General features: G+C 41.3%; 1 protein-coding gene across 3 annotated transcripts in view; it reads left to right on the forward strand.

Moving 5' to 3' along the window:
- Positions 1-18,333, forward strand: part of LOC133136672 (F-actin-uncapping protein LRRC16A-like) — a 102,039-nt gene that overhangs the window by 17,094 nt on the left and 66,612 nt on the right. For all 3 annotated transcript variants that reach the window (XM_061254336.1, XM_061254322.1, XM_061254329.1), the window contains one exon: positions 16,364-16,414. In XM_061254336.1, the coding sequence (XP_061110320.1) occupies positions 16,364-16,414 (51 nt within the window). The remainder of the gene's footprint in view (positions 1-16,363; positions 16,415-18,333) is intronic.

The following is an 18,333-nucleotide window of genomic DNA, read 5'->3' on the forward strand; positions in this document are numbered from 1 at the left end:
TTGGAATTACTACTTTTCCCAAAAGTGTTTATTTTAATGTGTTTTATGAGAGCTTCCACTGTAGATTTTTGGGTATAGCTGTATTGGGCATTCAAATGTACCACAAAATGCTTGTGAATTAAATTAATTAGTATTTACCTGATGTAAATATTTATCTCAAGTGTGTAATCTAAACTGGTGGAGAATTCCAGCTCAGACTCCTCAAACTAGAATTAATTGCTGATGTAGAATGTGTAAATCATATCAGTCAAGATTTACATAAATATGTGCAATATGTTGACAGTGATCTCACTGCTATTAACCATTTATTGATTAGCCTCTTTTTTGGCTCATTCTTGTTTTTACTGGGCCTCAGAGATAAGGTGTGGTGCTGTGTGTTATAGCAGCAGTGTTGTGTGGAGTTGGATTTTGAAATAGTGACTGCAAGACCCAGCATTTTCAGCCACTATGCTGGACACCACTCAAAATGGTTTCAAGTGTTTTGTCTGTTTAAATGATTGGCACCAATGTTTTGTTACATCATGACCAATGTTACTTACATGTGCACCTTTGTGTATGCATCTGTATTTGTTTGTGTTTGGGAAGGGGGGGGGGGGGGTGGGGTGGGGTGTGTGTGTGCTTGGGTACAATTGCTGCAAAAGCGGCAATACAGCACACACCAAACCCAAAACAGAGTCCTCTGCTCCCACATGGCTTTAATGACCCCCCAGGGTACCCACAGATCCAGTCTTGCACTTTACAAATACTTGGTGTTTCTTTCAAATGTTTCTTTCTTTTTTTCTGCTTAATATTATTAATATCTGTTGTGTGGGAATGGATGATGTTGCGTGGTCACTTTAAAACAGGGCGGAAGAAATCTCTACTTCTGCTTAATACTGTGAAACCCCCCATTTCATTCTTGTGTGTTCTCATGAGGAACAGCTTCTGCCTTTTTATATTGTTCATGTTTCTTCTCATTTGGTGAGCTGTTAGCCTGAAGCACCTATTGAATTATTTTATGATTCCATTGTGATCATAAATATCACTTCCCTTGTCTCTCCCCCAGTTTTCACCTGATTTGCTTATGGGTTTCAGATTACACTTGTACGTCTTAATCAGGCCAGTACTACGAATGAGCAGTGTGCTTGGGCCTTTCTCCTGTCACTGTATTCTGGACAATCCCATTGCACACTACGCACAGCATATGGGCAAGTACCTTGCATATAATTACTCCAGAAGATTGCACAGTGCGGCGGTTTGAACTAAAACTATCGAAGTCAAGGAAAGCTCTAAAAAAGGGGGAGATCACAAAGGTGGTGGAATCCATGACATCCGTGACTTCCGTGACAAACACCCACCCACCCAGATATATACAGAAAACAAGCCCTCAGTGTGCATGATAAGAGCGCATTAGCACAACTGCATACAAGCAAAACATGTTGCTGACAGTCCCGTGACTGGCCCACTTAGCAAGTTGTGTGACTCAAGAGACTGACCAGTGCGTCAGGAGCCTATTTCCTGCAACATTTCACACGACTGATCACGAACAGTCATTTGCGGCAGTTTTTTAAGTAATCACATTTTATTAGGCCTACTCTAGACGGGTGGTTACTGACCCAGTTGCACCTGTAGAGAGCCGTGATATGCATTTCACTTTCGTGCCTTTGAAAATGTATTGCTTTAATACTTTTTTGGATAAAGGACCTGCTTGTTTACAGTTTAATGACCTAGGCCAGCGCTTCCCAGCCTTCAGCTCAGGGCCACTGAAAATGGCAGCACATTGGCTGAGGGCCCCCACTTAAATAAATGGGAATGTGTAAATTGTTGTTTTTAATATAAATATTCCATGATTATGATAATCACACAATTGGCAAGGGTGTGTAACCCAGACATGAACAGACATGTTTACGTAATCAGAAATGAGAAAACGCATAGCCTATTGTATACATAAACAAAAAATAAACAAAAATATTTTTACCATTTCCTTTTTTTCCTGAAGATAACCTGGGACTCCCCTGGTCCTCAGTTTGGGGTCCCCTGGCCAAGGCTGTATAAGCTTAGTGGATTGTAACTATTATTGTAACACCATCAAGTTTAAAGCTTGGAGAGTCTTGAAAGAAGTGCTCAGTATGGCAGGCTCATCTTTGTAAACTCAGGGAACAGAGATGTGCATTTTCTGGCCTCTCAGAAATATCAACCTTCTCAGAAGTCTTAAGGCCTCTATTGATCTTGCAGGATTCTCTAAGGGCTTTGACCTTCATTCTTTTAAACTCAGGAGAGTTCATTCTCTACTCCTCCATATTCACCTTAAAGCGTATGGTTTGAAATGCTTCGAAGTGATGGGAATTCACTCAAGAGTTTTTGGCCTTTTCAGGTTTTATTTATCCTAGTTATTGTGTCTTAGTTTGAAAAATAAAAGCATATCCAGCCAGATATAGAGGTGTAATGCAAGTGTGAGTGAAGGTGCAAATATTTTTTTACTATTGATGAGGTAATTAATGTTTTAAGATATTCAATGGTTATACTATTCAATGGTTAATCTCTGAATCTGAATAATTTCAATTGCAACATTTTTAAATCAACCAATCTACTGTTGGGTTTATTTATACATTCTGATAGCAAGTATATGTCATGGAATATTGGAATTAAACTCTAACTGATAATTTAATAACTTGCTGTCCACACCCACTACCACAGCTAAGCTTGATTAAATTGCTCCGGGTATTAAAAGAAAGTATGAAAATGTACTTACTTTATGCATGTTGTGTCTGTGTCTATTCCAGCTAAACGGCTGAAAATTGCCTTCTTTTCTTCCTAGGGAGGAAAACTGACGTTTGAAGCTACAGAGTAAATTCTTTGAGATTCACCATTCACCACCAATTTTATAGTGGTCACTGCTAATACTAAATAAGAAACTTTATTCACAAGGATACAAAGCTGCTGTAAAAAAGCTATGGAACAGCAATTAATTATTTCCCCACTACTTTTTAATCACTTAAGTGCTAAACTGTTCACATTCCACTTGGAAAAAGCTGATCCTTTGTGACCAAAAATATTCCTCTTTGGTGTGATTGAATCATATGATCATATATCTGGGTTCACCACTTTCTGGGTCAGATACCATCATGGGCTGGGTTTTCAATTCTGTACGATGGGTTGGGGTAATTTCCATTGCAGTAAATTTTTGCAGTCCAATTAATGACCTGGAAATGCTGTATTGTTCTATTATGTGTTTTGCCCAATTCTTTTAAATATTGACCTGTGTTTGTTTTAAAATCTGGAGGATCAAAGCAGTGATAGCTAATAAGTCTGTGTTTTCTTAATGGGTGGGAAATTGAAGTAACCTGATCCAAGATCAAAGATGGGTGTGGACCTTTGGTGCCGTCGATTCAACCATATCTGAAGCTTATAGCATAATGTGCTGAGCATGTGGCCTTCTGGGAAATGAAGTCTAATCCTCTTATTCAACATCAGTCAGATAAACCCTCTCATCTCCACACATAATTACATACAATTGTGTCTCTAATATGGTTTATTCCTTTATCAATTGTAAGAGACTTCATGCTAATGAAGTCTCATTGCCATATGGAAAATGGAAGCTTGATCGTGATGGGGGCCCTTTGATTTGCATGTAATACGTTGTGCTTTGTGTTTTTTTTGGAATACTTGCGTTTTGTAGGCCCTTCCTTTCACTCCTGCTGTCAGAGAGGACAGTAGCATGCTTGTCTGCTAACGGCTAGCCACCACTTATTTGCACTTTTCTCTGCAGTCCATCATCCATGTTGTACCCAAAGACCGCAGTCAGTGGAGTCACTCCTTTACAAGGAATCCGGGGGAAATCCTGCTGGCTGTAGTCCTCTCTCCCTGGTATGATCGTATAGATGGATGTGCACTGCCCTATGAGGGAGTCTGAACACTCCTCAAAGGGCTAATGTTTTAGCTGGCAGTGCTGTCAGGCAGTGTTATCTCTGTTTCTCTATCAGGTCAGGGCTGAAGATAATTATATATTTTTTGACTTGGTGTGTGTTTGCTTTAGCTAGTAAAGCTGGTGCGCGTTTGCGTGTCATCGAGCAGGGGCCTTCTCTTTGTGGCTGTGTCACCCATTGTTTTTGCTTGCATGCAAGGATCCTCTAAATGTCAGCTATTTCTGTGCTCTCACAGAAATAACTGAATTATTCAGTAGCTGCACTGGACGATGAAACTCGGTCTGCTTTTTCCATTGACTGAACCTGGAGCCCGTCGTGGGAACCGCTGCTCTGTACCTGGATTCATCAACCCAATGAAACCGCCATGACAGATTGTTCTTATATCCAATTCTGAAAGTCTATTGGTGCACTGGGCAAGTTTAACTCCTTTCCTGGGTGCTGTTGTTCAGTTGACCCTTTGTTCATTTTGTACTTTGTCCCTGGAGCGTGACAGAGGCTGGCTCCTACATGCAGTATTATCTTACAAAGTTGAGCGGAATACGACGGGGTAATCGGACCCCGCATCCTAATCCTTCCTTTTTGGTATAACAAGATGGTAACAACATATTTAATTTCAAATGGCTCCTTTGAAGGCAGATTTACCATGATTATTTTCAACGCTCACACAAATCGTGCTTTCGGTTTTTAAAAGCTTCTCTTTAAAAGTGCCTTTTTGAACAGTGTAGCAGTATCTCAGCTGGATGAAGCTGTACTGTAGGTGAACATGCTCTTGTGTGCACAAATTTCTGGGGTTGAAGGAATGTCTCCCAGGTGCAGAGCAGTACGGGAAACCTGTGGCTGGAATGTCAGGATTTGAGCTGAACAGCTACTTTCTCTGTCTGGAGCAGAATTTAATTTCCTTTTTATTTAAAAGTGTTATGTGGGGGACTTGGAAAGAAAACAGGGGTGGGGAAACCAAATGTCTTCATTATCCCTTCTGTCCTCCTGTGTTCAATCTTTGCTGTCAGAGGAAGTTGAAGCGAGTGTCAGCCACACACAGAGACTGCCACCATGAATTTGTTTTGACATTTTTAATTTCAGGACACAATCTGGAGATTGATCGGTCCTCGTGTCCATATCTGACACCTGCCATATTTGCTTGGAGATTAATCTAATCTACGATCAATCTTTCATATGCACTTTCAAGCTTGTTTCAGGAGCCCCTCTGAAAGCAGCATGTAATTAAGCTCTTTTTCCCCTGTTGTTTTGGGGCAAGTTGCTGAGGCCGGCTGGTTTTCGCTTGAGTAGGGTAAAATTCAAAAACCTCCGGCGTACATGTTTTTTCAGCAGGTTTCAGTTTTGGCACCTGAGATTTCAAAAGGAGAACTGGAAACTAGAAGTGCTGGGTGAAGGGCTTTAGCGGAATCTCCACCTCACATTCCAGCACTTAACCCGACAAGAGTTTCAGTGTCAGTCTGACTGTGGTGGATGTAAAGCTCTCGTTTTTGGATGAGTGAAATTGGTTGGTGGGACGACTGCCATCAATAGAAGAATGTAGCAATCAGCAATGCCCTAATTTTTAAGCCCTAATTCCTCCATGAAAGTATCATACTTTATTGTGCATACACTCTTTGGTAGGTTAAATGTGAATGAAGTCTTTTTTGATTTAACTTTCAGTACCAGTCGGCCTGCTTAGCTTGCCCACATTGACTTAATAAATGAGGAAGTTGAGTTTATATCATTCCCAGTATGGCTGATGATGAGGGTGAAGAGGATGCTCATAGATTTTATTGATGTGTGTGTGCGAGTGGCTCATTCATCTTGGGGTTTGTGCAACACCCAGTGTCTCTGAAGTGACAGCGAGGAGCGGGTGGTTTTGACCGCAAGGTCCTGGTCCCCTCTCACTGCGGTCAAAAGGCGCAGTGCCCTGAACCACACTCCTCATGTGCGGTCTGTCACTGCTAAGGCTTGTGGGAGGAGTTAGAGATTGCATCAGGATGCTCTCTATCCAATCTCACTCTCAGACTATACCCCCCCCATCACCCCCACATCTCCGTTGCTCTGGCTAATCTTTCATTTGCCATCTGAGCTGTGACTTGGTGTTCAGAATAACAAAGGAGAGAAGAGGGAGGCTTATCTCTCAAACCTAACGCTGCGGTGAAACCAATCGGGCAGGTTGAAGGGGACAGGACCCGAGGAGGACTGTCTCTCTGCCCATATAACACGTCACATGTGACTTGGAGCTGGTGGCATATGCCAGGCTGCCTATTCTCAAATCGAGATTGTTTAATCCCCCTGCGACCTGCCGTACAGAGAGGGAGAATTTTAATGTCTTCTGCTGCCCTCTTTTCGGCTTCCTGTGCTATTATTGTAAATATTCCATGAAACCAGATTAACTCCAGACTTGAAAGGCCTGCCGGACTAATAGGCTTCACCATCATAGCTGTCAGTTGTCCAGAAAAGACTGCTGTCAGCCTTTCTTTGTCGTCTGTTTGTCTTGTGTCGCTTGGTATGAAATTTTCAATTATTGTGGTCTTATCGTGAGCAGAAACAATGTATAATCGCAGAGGCGACAGAGCCAGAGAGAGTATCAGCCTTTGTTTGTGACCCCTCTGGTTCTTTCACTTGGCATTACTTTCCTATCCAGTGGTGTGATTGGCTTAAAGGTCCTGAGGTCCTGAGGTAGCCAATACTATTGTGGGCTGGTTCTTGACTAATGGGCTTTAACAATGGGAGCTTGTGTTAACTTAGAGGAGAGGCTCTGCTCTTTGGATGACTGGGCAGACTGGTGTAGTGCATCTGTTAAACCCATTGTTAGCCGTCAGGGAGGGTCTCAGGAGAATGGCGCCCCCTGCTTGTGGTGTGTGCAGAAAATGTGGGTCACATGAAAAAGCAGAGACATTAAAACAGCAACTTTGTTGCAAACAGATATGTTCAATATCAGTAGTCACATATAAAGGCTGACAGGTGCACGCTGGGATACTGAGGGTGCCAAAAATGGTGGCCGTCTGAGCTGCATGTGCTGCTGAGGTGTAAAATGTTTTGGCCAAGTAAAAGGCAGTTCAGACATAGCAACTAATTTACCTCAGGAACATCAGGCGACATTAAGTAGTTACTGTAATTAAACACTTGAGATGGATGGATATATCAGCAAACCCCTCTAGCCCTGGAGGTAAAGATTTTGAAGCAGACATGAATAATTGTATGGTGGGATGAAACTCACTATCCCACAGCCCCACATCTGGTGCAGTGTCCTTGAGCTATTGTGGCAATTTTAAACACGTTCTAGTGAATTTCATTCCTACGCAGCCTGGGGTGTCATTGACTGACAGATAAAAGGGTAACCAGTTTTGTGGTGAGTGGTTTCTGATTCAGGATTAGCATGAGACAATGGTGCGCAAATAGGCAGCAGGTGTGTTCGACTCTTACTCAACGCAGTCCCATTTGCTTGCAAACCTCTCTTTTGTTGGTGACATCAATCGCATTCATCCAGGGTGGGAGTCACCATGGAGAGGGGTCTGACCTCAGTGCGATGTGATTGCAGAGCGGTGATATTTATGCGCTTGCTCGCTTATGGTAAATGAGTAAATTGCTGACTCTGTCATCAAAGGGGTAATATTGGAGTGGTGATGGACAGGGTTATTCTGTCTGCTTTCCCGGTAGAGTGTGGAGTTCTGTACATGCAATATTCTTCACCCTACTCATGTACAACATGAAAGCATAAAAAATTGTCTCCCAAAGATTTCCCAGGCTAAGTTGAAACTTGTGGCGTCACTTACCCTGTGAATGAACATGTGAAGAAATAAACCGACTGCTTTCTTTGGGTGAAATGCAAATTAAGTGTTTGCACGGCATGTATTCTCCGGTTAAACGGATTGCCAAAAGTTTTAGACTACCCCTTTTAAACCAAATAAAATCTAAATCGGAATAGGATCATTTGTTCCGATTGAGTGGTTACATGAGGCATTTTTATTCCGATCAGCCTGTTAATCCGATTAAACATGGAATAAAAGGCTCCATGTAAACGGGGCTACTGTCAGTTATTCGCAGATATGAAGCGCAAGTAGGAAAAGCACTGTTGTTTTTGCACAACGTCATTCAGTGGTCCACTATAATTACATCTTTAAGCATCCCTCAACAAACATGTAATGATGTGCAAGAGCACTCATGCAGAACAGCCTTGTGTTGTTATTTTTGGGTTGTTTTCTTGTGATCTCATGAAAGCAGTCATCGGCCTTTTCCTCACTCCTTGTTGTGTACTTAAATCAGCCAAAATCCACAGGTTTTCGGTCGCCTGACACTCTGGATCTTACCCTACTTTTGTTGTTTACATTTTTCAATGCTTCACTTTAATATTAACATTATTTTTATTTTTAGAATTGAGTATATTTTATGGTACAGTATAGCTAATACAATGGTGCTGCTAGCTAACTAAGTAGGCTGAAAATGGGTTCCCAGTTGTTTGTAATGACAGCTCTCAGCACCTAGTCTTTCCTCTAGTCTTTCGATCACCTTTGGAAACTATTATTAGTCTTTATCAACATGAGGACCGAAGATGAAAGTCAAAGAAGCCATTATGAGACGGAAACAAGAATAAAACGGTTTGACACATCGGCCAAACCTTAGGCTTTTTAGGAGAAATTTCTGTCTGTAGAGTCTGTAGAGCATCCATTGAATCCTGAACAGAATCTTAAATGCATGCAACTTCATTAAGGAATGGCAATTTCTATTAATGCAAAAACATAAACCAAAAACACGCCTTAATTCGCAGCCTGGCTGCTTTGTGTGTGTTATCCTTTCTCTGCTCCTCTCTCCGCCGTTGGTTTGTCATAAGTAGGTTAATGCGGAGTGCCAGCGGGCACTAAAACGCCCCATTTGGACAGTGGGTCTCCACAGTGCGGCTGCTACAGAGCCGTTGGGCAGATTTAGAGACGGCTACCAAAAATAACTCCCCTACGCCCACGCTTGCAAACTCACGCACGGATACATGCGCACACACAGACGCTCATGATCGATATACTACGAGTCCTTTCTGACACCCCCTGCCTGCTTTGTTTGGGGGAGGGGATGTAGTGTATTGGGGGGCCAGGGGAATTCAACCACATGTTTCCTTTCCATGCACTACTGACTCAGTGTGATGAACATAATGGCAGACATCCATGGGCTCTAACGAGACTTCACAATCCTCTGACGACAGAAGGATAGAGTGCGGAGAGATTTGCTGGTCGATCAAAGTGGTGCTGCTTCAGCTCCTTGCACAAGTCTTTTGATTGGCCTGCCCCCAGAAATAAAACAAGCTCTCTATTTGATTCTACTCTTTAAAACATATAAAAAAATGTTTTTGATCAACATTATTTATTAGACAAAGGACACTGTCATACATAGACATATTGCTAACAGACACTACATGTAGCATACAGTATGTAATGTAAATACATGTTGTCACACACTGTGACGCACCCTGGGGAGATTACACGAGCTGGACACAGGGAGAAAGGGAAATCCCGGAATCAATCGCCGTTTTTATTTTATTCACTGGGATGGCGAGAGATTGAGGGAGCATGTCGCTTGTAAACAAACAAAAAGGCTTTGCCAGTCACCCTCACGGGGTCCTAGACACAATAAACGAAAATAACGAATATAAAGAAAAATAACCTGACTAGCTTTTCACCAGCCTTGGGTTTCCAGCTTTTGACCAACACAGCTCACAAATTCAGCTCTCTCGAACGTTGGTCCCTGGTCTCAGACACCTACTGTGGAAAGAACACACATTTTAAAAGCCTGGACTAATTCGTAACGTAGTCCAGGTTTATGCCTACTTAACCAGTAGGTGTGGTCCTCAGATTGCCCTACTTCATTCCCACGAACCGCACCCTTGCCACACATGTAAATGAAGATAAAATGAATATACAAATGTGGGGAGAGAGTAGGATAAATGCAGCTGATATCATTACCATAATGGTAGTATTCATACTATCTAAGCACAAAAACTAGAAAATATTTGACCCGATAACGGGTCCTCGGGCAGAGGAGGGGAAGAAAAATAAACAGATGAATAAATAGGCGGTATCCCTGCAGTTTAATCTACATAAAACAAGAGTATGTGGTTGTCTCTCATTTACTGTTTAAGTTCCCTAATGCCTGCGCTGTTGCTGCCCTGGCCTTGTTCAGTCTGGCCGCAGTGCATTCTAAAACACATAAATTCGATTTAACAGCCCCTGGGGAACTTTCTCAGTCCCACTGTTGAATGTCCAGCCTTTAATTATGCTCGTATGGGTGCCACAACAAGGAAGAATTAACACCGTTAATCACTGTATTTACTGGATACAGTGAATTCTCATTAGGTTGAATTGGCTCTAATAGTATTGAGCACAGAGCACGTAAGCTTGCATGATGACTAGGTTTTTATCTTTTGCTTGTTGATATTCTCTTCACTTTTTCTTTCAACCGAATGAAGCTCTCCAGTTGCAGATAAAAAGGAAGTGAGCCATTCGTCCTCTCTGTTCAAGTAAATCAATTTGCTTCACGTTTATCTCAACATTGGAGCAGAATTGAATCCACAGCCAATGCGGTTTATCTGATTTTGTTTCACAAAGGCAAAGGCCAAGCTCAATGACTTGCACATTGTGAAGGCAGACAGTCTCAAATTGTTGGGGTGTGTGGAATTGGCACGAAGTGATCTGAATTTGGTGGTCCCGGGCAAATGGCTCAATGTATTGGGTACTTTGGATCAAATGCAGATAAATTACAGAGAAATCTACAGCAGCTACAGGCAGACCTTTTTTTGGAACACAAATATTTTTATTTTGGCCAGAACCTTCGACTGCGTGCAATGAAGTGTGCTATTTCTGTTTTCGGGATGAGCAAGTGGTCAAATGGAACTTGTGGTAAAATGATTCACATAATAATTGGTTCAAGAAGTGATTAGTGTAGCACTCTATGCTGGGGAGAGAAACTAAGGTAATTCCCAGCCTGTGATTCAGAAAAGCAAATCATTGGTTAGGAAAAAGCCCCTTTTCTCTGTAACCAAGGATCAGAGTGAAACCACTCCATGCACTGTGTGGTGTGTAACCTTTACCAAAAATACCTTTGTTCCGTAATATGTGTGTTGGGTTTTAAAAGGAGCCTTTAAGGTCTGAATGTGTTTCTAGGTAAGTGATGTTAGCCAAACCTAATTAAGGCTTTCAACAGCAATCGGCAAAAGATCTGAATCTTAATCCTGGTTGGCTCTCCCCCTCAAGCTGTTTTCTGAATGCATGTACCCTGTCTCTCTACGGAGACCAAAGCTTAAGATGAACACTGCTGAAACATGCAACTTTTATTATGGCTATGCAGTGGGCCTGCAGTCACCATGGCAATAGCATGGCAATGTAACTATGCCGTGGTACACAGCAACAAAGAGTATGTATACCTCTTTACTGTTCCCTTGCTGTCACTGCACTGGAACCTGCTGTGTGTCTCTTGGGCTTTTTCAGCTGTACGCACCATATTACGCTGGCTGACAAGTTTCTGTCTGTGGGGGCGTTTCTCTTTCTCCTCCTCTGCCATTTGAAGAGGACAGCATACAATTGGCTGCAAATGGCATTTGCCGTTATGTAGTGAGCAACCAGCTTTACATATAGGTGCTGCGTATGATCTGGTGTATGGTTGTGTCCAATTATAGGACAATATAGGACAAGATACATTCAAAATTAACCTTTTCCAAAATTTTTAGTCATCATCATCATATCCATAGAAACATGTCTTCAAGTATTCCAAAAAAAAAGATTAAATTTTAGTACTTGTGTAAGTTTTTTTTTTTTTTCATTCACTTTCTGGAAAACGGGATTTTATGAGATTTTATTTGACATTATTGTGTATTGGTGGTCGTGTATGTTCATCACAAATGTCTGTCAATTTTCCGTTCCTCTCCAATCAATATCCGTTTCACACAGAGGTGCACATGCTCATTTGATGTCATACTCTTCATTTAACGGCAGTCAATTCGACTCCCCGCCGTTCAAAGATTCCCCGAAAGATCCGTTTCACTCATGTATACGTAATATTGCAAAAGCTAGTGTTGCACTAACTTCTGTTTCAGCTTTTCTTTAATGGGAAGAAGGAAGTCAAAAGGTCTTTGGGGGAAAAACATGTATGGCATTTTGCCATTTTGAACGCAAGCAATGAAATTTCCATCGTAGTCAGCCGATGTCCTGGGGTTGAGCCTATCATTGCGTTCTGTCTTGACAATAGACTGCTTCGAGTGGCTTTCATTCCTATGCACATCTTTGTGGGGTTGAAGCCGTGACAGACAGAGCCGGGCTTCCTCTTTGGGCAGATAAGTGGGAGTGGGATAAGTGAGTAAGCATCCTGTGGCTGTCACTGTTGAGGTGCAGATAGCACTGCGGAAATAATGCCTGCAGTCCAGCATACCCAGTGGATCAAGCTCCAGCACTTATGAAAATGTGCCTTTTTTGCTGAAAGGCTTTAAAACACAAAAAGTATTCTATTGCAGATGAAATATTATAGAAATAATCATAAGTTTACAGTACTGTATGCTCATGTGCGTGCACACTCACACAAAATTATATGACTGGTAGCTATTAAATATTGTATTACTGTGCAGTCTAAGTATTTGGTCAGTGGTACAGTTTCTGTTGTTTTGGCATTGTACTCCAGCAGATTGGACTTTAAAACAATGAATATAAGGATAAAGCGCAGACTGTCACTTTCATTTGCGGGTTTCCATATAAGGTGATCCGTGCCCTATTTAGTCTGGTGTGGTCAATCTCTTCCTTACTGACGGTATATGAAAGCTTTCCATATTTGGGCTTGATTCTAGGCTTTCGATTGCCTTGGAAGTCTGTTATTTATTGGAGTTTGTCAACATGAGCACCGGAGTTGTGCAACGATGCTATTAAGAGTTTGTTTTTCAAACTGTTTGGAACATCATTATGAAGAAAGAGTACTGCTGTACTGTATGTTTGGAATCATTGCCTTGTTGTGGGATGAAGCACCGTCCAATGAGTTTGGAGGCATTTGGTTGATCTTGAGCAGATAAGATGCTTCTGTACAATTCATTCTGCTGCTGCTATCAGCAGTTACATTATCAATGAAGGCAAGTGAGCCAGCACCTGTGCCAGCCATACATGCCCAAATTAACACCCCCATTACATTACATTACATTACATGGCATTTAGCAGACGCTCTTATCCAGAGCAACGTACAACAAAGTGCAAATCAAACACAAGTATAAGTGCGAAGTTCCGAGTCCTAGTGTAAACATACAGATAATCAGAACCCTTGAAGAGTACAATCAACTTCCAAACTAGCATACCACAGTTGGCAGCTATCACAGTTGGAACCCCCATCTTGGGCATTCCTTGGGGCCTACACACTTAATGCTTGCTTGATACCGATCAAAACTTGTTGAGGTCATCAACTGTAAGAGTCTCCCCTCAAATGCACCAAACATCAGAATTATCTCTGTGAGGCAAAGGAAACATGTAGTTTTACCGTGTGCTACCATGTGTTAACCTTTCGTCTGTGCTAACTTCGGAGAATCTAGGTATCTGTCAGTAGTGTTGCTCTATACAGATCGCTATCTTTTATCTTGGTTGATGCAGACGTGCATCTGGCTTCAATAGCCGACATTGATACAATCATGTTTCTTGTGATGACTCTAGTGTATAAGGTAGTGACTTCGTGGTTCAGGTATCCACATTCTATGTGAATGTTAGGACAATAAAATGGCTTGGTGTGCTGTGGTAAGAATAAAAGAGGATGCAGGTTAAAGCAGATGCAATTTATTGTGCAAAATGTTAAATAATTGTGATAATTGGTGTGTCTCCCCAAACCATTCCATATTTCCCCTAAGATGGCAAAGGATCAAAGGAAAGAAATAGTTGATCACAAACTGACAGTAACATCAATGATCCAGCTTGCATTATCTCTGTCTGTATAACCTAGTTAACTTTTGTAGTATAGCTGCCTGCTGACTCACATGTTACCTGTATTACCTATTGTTCATTTTTAAATGGTATTCCAAGATCTTTATTCAGCGCCCCCTGTACCACACTAGCAATGACACCAACCTGTTCCCCATTACATCAGCTTTCCAACAGCACCAAACATGATTATACTGTATATGGAAAATGTAAGATTTATGTGATTCTATTTCACCTCAGTAATTCTGGGGGCATACCACTGAATTGCGCAGGGGAATCCTATAGTGCTGTATTGGCAAGCGCTGGCTCTTTATCAAACCTGGCTGACCCTGTGTCAGCATGGTAGAAGCAGTCCAGTTTCCTTTGGGAATCTGCTACACTTCAGTAAACCGCCCTACACCATTTAATTTCAAATCCAATGTGCTGGAATGCAGAGCAAAAACAACAACCATTCTACCACTGTCCAAATACTTACGGTCTGCCCTGTATCGCATACTGTATGTCAGTTGTACAGCTAAGCTTTAAGCAAATTAAGACAGAAGCAAGTTTATTTTGTTAATATCACCTAACATATTACTTGGTCTTTCACCATGATATTTGTGAAGCCACGTTTCACCTTATATTAATTTCAGTCAATAAAATTGTAGAATTATGTAGAATGGTTTGATTTTAAGTACCTAAAATAGACATTCACAGCACTGTTATTGATTGTATCATTGTACTTTTTACCTGTATTTATTATTTTATCATTTGTCATTTAAATATTATGTCCTTCACTGTGCAGTTTAAGGATTTACAGCTCTCTCGTACTCTGTGACCCATTAATGCTTTAGCCAGAGCCATTTACGAGCTCTCTCTGTCTTGGGACTGCTGCATTAAGGTACCAAGCCTTACACTCTGACACAAGAGTATTACTCCAGCTGAGTCCACTGCTCTCTGCCCTTGATGTAGTCCAGTACATCAAAAAAGTAGTTTCGCTACCTGGGTTGTATTCATTGATGTATTCATCACCTTCTTACTGGATTTAAAACATGCTCTTCCCTCCTCCAAGTCCTGAGTGGCAGACATCAGGGTGATGTCGCCCAGAAAAGGCCCCTGAGCGGGTTCTAAAAACAGAGCTGCTCTGATTTGGGTGAATGACCTCATTTGAGTTGAGCGTAATGATTCACAAACCTAATTATGCTGCGTGAATCACTCGGCAGAGATGAGGCACTCGATGAGAAAAGGCAGGTTATAAAAGAAGCAACCGCTGTCCATGTCCTGCTTTAGTTTGATGAAGATTTAAATGATAGAAATTACACAGTTTTTGAGCAGCTGCAACTCATTCTGTTAATATATTGTAATGAAAGCATGTCAAAGTCGGTTAGTTTAGACACTAATTAAATACTAGTGTACTTACATCCACTGCTCTGTGTGTGTGTGTCGGCCCACATGCACTGCACATACATACTCACTGAGCACTTTATTAGGTATTTATTAGACTTATTGTTTTACTTATTGGTCTTCTGCTGCTGTAACCTATCCACTCAGAGGTTTGACGGTTATAAACCCAAGCCCCTATGCTTGTAATGAAATTTAAAAAATACTACTCTGAGGTAGGACTTGCAGTCTCTGACTGCATCAGATATTTGTACAAACTTCTCTGTACGTGTTTGTTGTGAAGTCACGTCACATTTTTTCTGAAATGGCGCATGTTTCATTCAAAAAGGTTTGTCCATGGTTGATTTTACAAAAAGGACATTTCTTCACAAACAAGCGATTGCAGCCTCCGCCTCAAAATGAGCACATTTCCGAATGATAAGGATTAATGAATTAAAAAAACACTGGCATCCTTGAACGCAACAGAATTTTGCCTGCATTGGCTTTCTCCATACTGTACCTTTGCAGCTCTGATTAGTGGGTGCCAACAGATACAAGCCATACAGTACATTCCTGCATGTGATAGTCCCGCCCACAGAGACCCTGAGTGTGCTGTCTTGCTGTTGTGTGTGTGTCTCTCTCTCTCTCTCTCTCTCTCTCTCTCTCTCTACCCTCTCTCTCTCTCTCTCTCTCTCTCTCTTTGTTTTTCTCAAGTTATTACATTGCATTGTGCCGTCAAATAAATAATATTATAACTATAGTTTTAATATTTTGTTTTTCCTTTTGTCCTCTTTGGTACATGTCGTAGATTTCTCTATGCAGGAAAAACCCTGGAAACCCCTTTGTTGTCAGTGGGTAGTTTTATTGTGCATCTTTACAATGTAATGAACCAAAATGCCATGGCCAAGAGAGTTTTTATCTTTATTTTCTAACTTCCATGATTTTCATGCCCCTTTCTTGGTTCATTGCGACAAGACATTTATTATCTCAGCATTCTCTACACTGCCACAGTTGTTGAAGGCCTGTCTTACTGGCAACGAACTCAATTTGTTCAACCCTAGTGTTAAAGGGTGCAGTATAATGTATGTGTACGATGAATATATTGGCACGTGCTGCAAATTTGAAGTATGTATAGCGTATGTGCATTTATTTGCTGCTCCTTGTCACTAATGTAATCACTATTCATGTTTGCAGGCTCTGGCGTCCCACCGGGCATACCTGCTGACAGCACGGATCCCCAGCAAGGTAAGATATGCCTTTTTCTCCGGCTCCAAAGTGAATTGCTAACACATTTATTCTGCTGCTCCAGTCCAGCGCCAGTCTTCTTCAGTTCTGGGATCTGCTGGTTTCTGATGAGGAGTGGGCTGTGGCAGAGATTTTTTTACATGCATATAGTGATTTGAATTCAAAACCATGCTAGTGCCCGTCAGTGTTCATATGCATGCGACATCAGCAGAAATGTAATTCAGGGACACAAGACAAACCATTTGTGTTAATGTGGATATAAAGCTGCAGGCTGAAAATAACGTTGCCTAATGAATCACTCATTTGGACGTTAACACAGTGATTATTCTTATTGCAAACGTTTGTGTATGGGCTTGTATGTGTAACTTGCTGTGACTTGCCCTTGACCCCCAGAGAAGCCTACATGACCGTGCTGACCTGTCACATGACATTCTCACCCAGAGTGACCCAAATTACTAAGCAAGATCGCGTCACAGCCTCTGGGGTCTCAGTAGGTCACTGTATTGTAATGAACATATGCAGTGCCCACTGTGTGCTCCCCCTTCATATCGTTGAGCTCTTGTGCAATTAGACTGCACTAGAACTCAGGAACTAAGACCACCTGCTTTATTAGGGCTCTTGTAGGCTAACGTGGGGCTTTAAGCCACAGCTGAGGTCATTCTAATTCCTGTTAGTATAGGTGACATTATCAGACCACGCAGCCGGCTAGCCAGTAAAACTACTACCATGCTACTACTTCCATTCTGGAAATAAAATCTCGAGCCAAAGAGTGATTTGATAAACAAATCACTGTTTACAATTCTGAACAAATTTGGAACGCATTTCCAAACCCGAAAGCTTGTATATGTAAAAAGGGGAGCGTAAAGAATATCAACAATGACTGCATCTCCTGAATAGCAAAATTGCCACATATTGTCTGGATGCTTTCAATTCATGTTTCGTTAGCAGAATTGTAAACCCTGCAACTATCTGAACGTGGTAGTGAAATTTTGTAGATAAGGATAAATAAAGATTTTGCCTCACTCATGGGTCCTTACTGGTTTCTCTCAGGAAAGTAAGATGCTATCATTATATCCCCAGACAATCCAAAGGTACACATCCCATATGCTTTATCATCACTGTACTTTTATAGTAAATCTCTTGGCACATACTGTAGCTTTCAGCATTTTTCCATCTGACTTGAAACAGTGCCATAATTTCCGTTGTTGAGAGTTGCGATCAGTTCTGAATTGAAGCAGCCACAAGCCCAGCCACAAGCCCAGCCTCTGGCACCTCTTTGCCTGGCTTCATTTTCCTACAGGCTGTTTCATAGATTAATTTAAGGGTACAATAGGTAATGTCGGACTCCTAATGGTCAAGAGAGGAATTACAGCAACAAACGCCCTCAAACCACTGTTTATCCTTCCCACAGTCTATGAATATGAAGGGTAATATAAAGTGTTATTATACAGTTCAGTGTTCTCATGCACTGTTTTGGAAAGCTGACAGTGACAAACGTGACATAGCTTGCCGTCTTTTCGTAGTGTTCTAGAAGGAAAATGTTTGAATGGGTGACTTTATGAAATGTTGACTTCAGTGTGCTTCTCAACACTATTTATATTTTTTGACTTTTTTTAATATAGTTGGTTTTCACCTTAGCTAACCAACAATATTATGAGCAAGCAAATTATTTGGCTATGTAACTAGCTGGCTATATAGCTAAGATATGATAGTCTACCACCAACAATGCAACTATAACAGACTTACAGTTTGAGACAAATAAAAGTTGTAAAGAGATAAAAGGAACGTGCAGATGCCCAAATTGCACTCCAGACAAGTGCTCTCTGAAACTATATACTATTGCTTATTAACCAGGCAAAGAATATATATGTAGTTATAAAACAATACCAGTTCGTTATCAGTAGCAACAAGAAAATTAG

This window comes from Conger conger, chromosome 1 (assembly GCF_963514075.1).
Source record: "Conger conger chromosome 1, fConCon1.1, whole genome shotgun sequence".
Lineage (NCBI taxonomy): Eukaryota > Metazoa > Chordata > Actinopteri > Anguilliformes > Congridae > Conger > Conger conger.